Source organism: Melozone crissalis, unplaced genomic scaffold (assembly GCF_028551555.1).
Source record: "Melozone crissalis strain CALT ecotype California unplaced genomic scaffold, PUWL_Pcris_2 ptg000403l_1, whole genome shotgun sequence".
In the NCBI taxonomy this organism is placed as follows: Eukaryota; Metazoa; Chordata; class Aves; order Passeriformes; family Passerellidae; genus Melozone; species Melozone crissalis.
Genome location: NW_026536138.1, coordinates 36752 through 43575, shown reverse-complemented (window position 1 = coordinate 43575; position 6824 = coordinate 36752). Strand labels below are relative to the sequence as shown.

The 6824-nt window shown below is 54.1% G+C and overlaps 1 protein-coding gene across 1 annotated transcript; it reads right to left on the bottom strand.

Moving 5' to 3' along the window:
* Positions 1 to 956: 956 nt before the first annotated feature.
* On the bottom strand, positions 957 to 4753 carry LOC128950069 (putative uncharacterized protein DDB_G0290521). The gene is made up of 3 exons (XM_054294947.1): positions 4737 to 4753; positions 1244 to 1526; positions 957 to 1196 (listed from the first exon to the last, which is right to left on the bottom strand). Exons 1-3 carry the CDS (start codon positions 4751 to 4753, stop codon positions 957 to 959), a joined length of 540 nt encoding a protein of 179 aa, XP_054150922.1.
* Between the last annotated feature and the right edge of the window lie 2071 nt (positions 4754 to 6824).

Sequence of the window (6824 nt, the reverse complement as noted above, 5' to 3'; positions counted from 1 at the left end):
CCAGGCTGTTCCCAAACCACTCCAGGGCTGTTCCCAGAGCTCCCAGATTGCTCCAGGGTCATTTCCAGAGCTCCCAAACTTCTCCAGGCTGTTCCCAAATTGCTCCAGTTTATTCCCACAGCTCCCACTTTGCTCCAGGGCTCTTCCCAGATCTCCCAAACCTTTCCAGGGCTGTTCCCAAACTTTTCCAAGGCTGTTCCCAGATCTCCTGCTTTTCCATGGCTCCCACTTTTCTCCAGGGTCACTTCCCGAGTTTCCAGACCTTTCCAGGGCTGCTCCCAAACCACTCCAGGGATGTTCCCAGCGCTCCCAAATTGATGCAGGGCTGTTCCCAGAGCTCCCAGATTGCTCCAGGGTCACTTCCAGAATTCCCAAACCACTCCAGGCTGTTCCCAAACCACTCCAGGGCTGTTCCCAGACCTCCCATTTTCTGCAGGGCCGTTCCCAGAGCTCCAAAACTTTTCCAGAACTGCTCCTACTCCACTCCAGAGCTGTTCCCAGAGCTCCCAAACCTTTCCAGGGCTGTTCCCAAACTTTTCCAGGGCTGTTCCCAGGGCTCCCATTTTTCTCCCAGGCTCTTCCCAGATCTCCTGCTTTTCCACAGCTCCCACTTTTCTCCAGGGTCACTTCCAGAGTTTCCAAACTTCTCCAGGCTGTTCCCAAACCACTCCAGGGGTGTTCCCAGAGCTCCCAGATTGCTCCAGGGTCACTTCCAGAGTTTCCAAACTTCTCCAGGCTGTTCCCAAATTGCTCCAGGGTAATTTCCAAAGCTCCCAGACTTTTCCAGGGCTGTTCCCAAAGCTCCCACTTTTCTCCAGGTCTGTTCCCAGAGCGCTCCAGGGCTGATTGGGCTTTTTGTGGAAAAGCAGGGTTTTTATGGAAAAGACTGGGATGGACTGGGACTGACTGGGAGGAACTGGAACTGGCTGGGATGGACTGGGAGAGACTGGGACACGTTAGGACACAGTGGGACAGACTGGGATGGACTGGGATAGACTGGGATGGACTGGGATAGACTGGGACTGGCTGGGATGGACTGGGAGAGACTGGGACACATTAGGACACAGTGGGACAGACTGGGACAGACTGGGATGGACTGGGATAGACTGGGACTGGCTGGGATGGACTGGGAGAGACTGGGACACATTAGGACACAGTGGGACAGACTGGGATGGACTGGGATGGACTGGGACTGGCTGGGATGGACTGGGAGAGACTGGGACACATTAGGACACAGTGGGACAGACTGGGACAGACTGGGATGGACTGGGATAGACTGGGACTGGCTGGGATGGACTGGGAGAGACTGGGACACATTAGGACACAGTGGGACAGACTGGGATGGACTGGGATGGACTGGGATAGACTGGGACTGGCTGGGATGGACTGGGAGAGACTGGGACACATTAGGACACAGTGGGACAGACTGGGACAGACTGGGATGGACTGGGATAGACTGGGACTGGCTGGGATGGACTGGGAGAGACTGGGACACATTAGGACACAGTGGGACAGACTGGGATGGACTGGGATAGACTGGGACTGGCTGGGATGGACTGGGAGAGACTGGGACACGTTAGGACACAGTGGGACAGACTGGAACAGGCTGGGAAAGACTGGGATGGACTGGGACTGGCTGGGATGGACTGGGATGGACTGGGATGGACTGGAACAGACAGGAGTGAACTGGGACAGGTAGGGATGGACTGGGATGACTGGGAGGCCCTGGGACAGACAGGGATAGACTGGGAGAGACTGGGAGAGATGGGGACAGACTGGGAGGCACTGAGACTGACTGGGAGAGACTGAGAGGTACTGGGCCAGACTGGGACCGGTTGGAACAGACTGGGAGGGACTGGAATGGCCTGGGACCTTGCGGGACAGACTGGGATGGACTGGGACACACTGGGACAGACTGGAATGGACTGGGACAAATAGGGATGGACTGGGCCAGACTGGGACTGACTGAGGCACACTGGGACTGGTTGGAACAGACTGGGAGGGACAGGGACAGACTGGGATGAACTGGGACCAAACTGGGACAGACTGGGAGGGATTAGGACAGACTGGGAGGGACTGGGACAGACTGGGACAGACTGAGAGCAACTGGGAGGGACTGGGACAGACTGGGATGGACTGAGAGCAACTGGGAGGGACTGGGACAGACTGGGATGGACTGGGACCAAACTGGGACAGACTGGGAGGGATTGGGACTGACTAGGGCACACTGGGACAGACTGGGAGGCACTGGGAGGGATTAGGACAGACTGGGAGGGACTGGGACACACTGGGACAGACTGAGAGCAACTGGGAGGGATTGGGACTGACTGGAACAGGCTGGGATGGACTGGGACAGACTGGGAGGGACTGGGACTCACTGGGACAGGCTGGGAGAAACTGGGACAGACTGGGATAGAGTGGGACAGACTGGGATTGACTGGGACTGACTGGGAGGGCCTGGGAAGGACTGGGATGAGCTGGGAGGGACTGGGACAGATTGAGATGGACTGGGACTGACTAGGGCACACTGGGACAGACTGGGAGGGACTGGCACTGACTGGGAGCGATTAGGATGGACTGGGAGGGACAAGGATGGACTGGGGCTGACTGGGATTGACTGGGATCAACTGGGACCGACTGGGATTGACTGGCTCAGCCCGGGCCGGGCCGGTCACGCCGGGGTTTTCCGGGATTTTCCGTCTCCGGCCGCAGGCGGGCGGGGGCAGCCGGGGAAGGTGAAACCCAACTCCAGCCCCATCCCAGCGCCAAAAACCTGGGAAAAGCGTTATCCCGGCTCCCCGCGGGGCTCCTGCGGCCCTTAAAGCCGCCTTTGTTTTCCCGGTAATCCCATCCCTGCTCCGGGCCGTGCCCCCGGATCCGCCCGGGACAGCGCGGGTTTTACAGCTCCCGCCGGGAGCGCCGGGGCTGCTTTAGCGATCAGAGCCCCGTCCTCGGCCTGCTTCTCCAGCAATTCCCCGGATCCTGACTCGAATCCTGCTTTTCCAATCAGACTCGGATCCTGATCCTGATTTTCCAGTCGTTCCCTGGATCCCAACAGAAATCCTGCTTTTTCTAGCGTTCCCTGAATCCTGACCCCGACCCCGCTTTTCCAGCCGTTCCCTGAATCTCGGTTCTGCTTTTCCGACCATTCCCTGAATCATGATCCTGACCTCGCTTTTCCAACCATTCCCTGAATCTCAATTCTGCTTTTCCAATCATTCCCTGAATCCTGACCCCACTTTTCCAATCATTCCTGAATCCCGATCCTGCTTTTCCAATCGTTCCCTGAATCCCTATCCTGCTTTTCCAGTCGTTCCCTGAATTCTGACCCCACTTTTCCAGTCACTCCCTAAATCCCAACGCAAATCCCACCTTTCCAGTCATTCCCTGAATCCTGACCCCACTTTTCCAATCATTCCCGAATCCCGATCCTGCTTTTCCAGTCATTCCCAGAATCCCAATCCTGCTTTTCCAATAATTCCCTGAATTCTGACCCCACTTTTCCAGTCACTCCCTGAATCCTGACCCCAATCCCACTTTTCTGATCATTCCTGAATACCTATCCTGCTTTTCCAGTCATTCCCTGAATTCTGACCCCTCTTTTCCAGTCACTCCCTAAATCCCAACGCAAATCCCACTTTTCCAGCCATTCCCTGAATCCTGACCCCAATCCCACTTTTTCCATCACACCTGGATCCTGATCCTGCTTTTCCAATCGTTCCCTGAATCCAGACAGAAATCCTGCTTTTCCAGCCATTCCCTGAATCCTGACACAAATCCTGTGTTCCAGTCGTTCCCTGAATCCTGACCCCACTTTGCCAATCAAACCTGGATCCTGATCCTGATTTTCCAGTCATTCCCTGGATCCTGACACAAATCCTGCTTTTCCAATCAGACCTGGATCCTCATCCTGATTTTCCAGTCTTTCCCTGAATCTCAATTATGCTTTTCCAATTCTTCCCTGAATCCTGACCTCACTTTTCTAATTATTCCCTAAATCCTGACCCCACTCTTCGAGTCATTCTCTGAATCCTGACCCCAATCCCACTTTTCCAATCATTCCCTGAATCCCAAATCCCGACCCCTCCTTTCCAACCATTCCCTGAATCCTGACCCCAATCCCACTTTTTCAATCAAACCTGGATCCTGATCCTGATTTTCCAACCATTACCATTCCCTGGATCCTGACACAAATCCTGCTTTTCCAGTCTGACCTGGATCCTGATCCTGCTTTTCCAATCAGACCTGAATCCCAGCACAAATCCTGTGTTCCAGTCATTCCCTGAATCCTGACCCCTCTTTGCCAATCAAACCTGGATCCTGATCCTGATTTTGCAGCCATTACCATTCCCTGAATCCTGACTCAAATCCTGCTTTTCCAATCACACCTGGATCCTGACACAAATCCTGTGTTCCAGTCATTCCCTGAATCCTGACCCCACTTTTCCAGTCATTCCCTGAATCCTGATCCTACTTTTCCAATCAGACATGAATCCTAACACAAATCCTGCTTTTCCAACCGTTCCCTGCATCCTGACCCTGCTTTTCCAATCATTCCTGAATCCTGATCCTGCTTTTCCAATCGTTCCCTGGATCCTGATCCTACTTTTCCAATCAGACCTGAATCCTGACACAAGTCCTGCTTTTCCAACCACTGAATCCTGACCCCACTCTTCCAGTCATTCCCTGAATCCCGACCACAATCCTGCTTTTCCACTCGTTCCCTAAATCCTCACCCCACTTTTCCAACCATTTCCTGAATCCCAATTCTGCTTTTCCAGTTATTCCCTAAATCCTGACCTCACTTTTCCAATCATTCCCTGAATCCTGACCCCACCTTTCCAATCATTCCCTGAATCCCAAATCCCAACCCCAATTTTCCAGTCATTCCCTGAATCCTGACCCCACTTTTCGAATCGTTCCCTGACCCCAGTCCTGCTTTTCCAACCATTCCCTGACTCCCAAGCCCAATCCCGCTCCGAGGGAGCTCCTGGAAAGGGGAAAATCGCTTTTCCAGGGAAAATCACTTTTCCAGGGAAATTTGAGATCATTCCTGGAGCCCCTCCATCAGCAAGATCAGGCTCTGGGGTTATCCCACAGAAATCTGGGAATTCGGGAATCCTGGGCAGCTGGAGCTGCTCTGGTACAAACTGGGAGGGACTGGGAGTGCTGGGATGAGGCTGATCCCGCTGGGAATTCTCATCCCAGGGATCTCTGCATCCAGAATTTCCGGACAGGGAGAGAGGGGATCCGGAATTCCTTCAGAATTCGGGGGAGCTGAGAGGGAGTTCTGGGCTTTTCCCATGGAATTCTGGAATGGTTTGGGATGGAAGGGATCTCTGGGATGATCCCATTCCCATGGGGCAGCTCCCGTTATCCCGGGATGTTCCAGCCCTGAATTCCTTGGGAATTCCATCCCAAAATCCCAATTTTCCATGGGAAGCCATTCCCTGTTTCCCATCCCAATCCCCTCTGCAGCTCTCCCAGAAAAAACTCCTGGAAAAGGCTCTGGAATTCTCCTCTGCAATTTCCTTTTTCTTCCCAGAATTTGGGGCAGAACGAGGGGATTTTGGGAATTTTGGGCTCCCAGGAATGGGGAGGATTCTCCTCAATCCCAAACCTTGGGAATCCCGGGATGAGAGGGGAAAAATCTGGGATAAGGGGGTGGGAATGTGGGAATGTGGCTGGGGTGGGATTCCCTGGGAATTCCCGCCTGGAAAGGGCAGGAATGCTGGGAATGGGGTGGGAATGGAGGGGATTTCAGGGATGATCCCATTCCCAAAGCACCTCCTCCTATTCCAGCGCTGCTCCAGCTCTGGATTCTCTGGGAATTCCATCCCAAAATCCCACTATTCCATGGGAAGCCATTCCCTGTTTCCCATCCCAATCCCCTCTGCAGCTCTCCCAGAAAAACCCCTGGAAAAGGCTCTGGGATTCTCCTCTGGAATTCCCAGCTCCCCCTGCACATTCCCAGCTCATTCCCAAACTGAGCGGGACAGAATTCCCACTTTTCCCCGGCATTCCACAGCCCCTTTTCCATGGATCCATGCCTGGGCTTGTTCCTGGCTCCTCATCCCGAGGAATTTCCCATTCCCATCCCAATCCCTTCCAGGCTGGGAGCTCCTTTCCTTCCTTGGCACAAAAAGTCCCGGGAATTTCTTGTTGGGATTTCACAGAGCTGCTTTTTCCCGGTTTTCCAGGCCAAAGGGGCTCCTGGGAAGAGGAAAGCCTTGGAAGACGATTCCCCCTTGGAAGGGAAGCAGGATTTGGTTGTCCACGACGAGTACGAGGAGGACAGCTCGGATGAGGAGGTAGGACCCCAAAAATTCATGGAATTTGTGGAATTTTATCCTGGATCTGAGATGGAAGCGATGGATTTGGTGTGATGGGAGTGATGGATTCGGTGTCTGGGGAAAAATGATGGATTTGGGAAAAGTCTGGAGCAGCTGTTGGGGCCCATCCTGGACTGGGATCCCCATTCCCAGCTGGAATTCCAGGTTGGGATCCCCATTCCCAGCTGGAATTCTGGGTTGGGATCCCCATTCCCGGCTGGAATTCTGGGCTGGGATCCCCCATTCCCAGGATTTCCCATCCCTGTGGATGTTGTGCCTGGCTTGAATTGCCATTCCTGCCTGGAATTCCAGGCTGGGATCCCCATTCCCAGCTGGAATTCCCATCCCTGTGGATGTGGGATGGGGACATGGCCAGGTTGGAATCGCCATTCCCAGCTGGATTTCCGGGCTGGGATCCCCATTCCCAGCTGGAATTCCCATCCCTGTGGATGTGGGATGGGGACATGGCCGGGTTGGAATCGCCATTCCCAG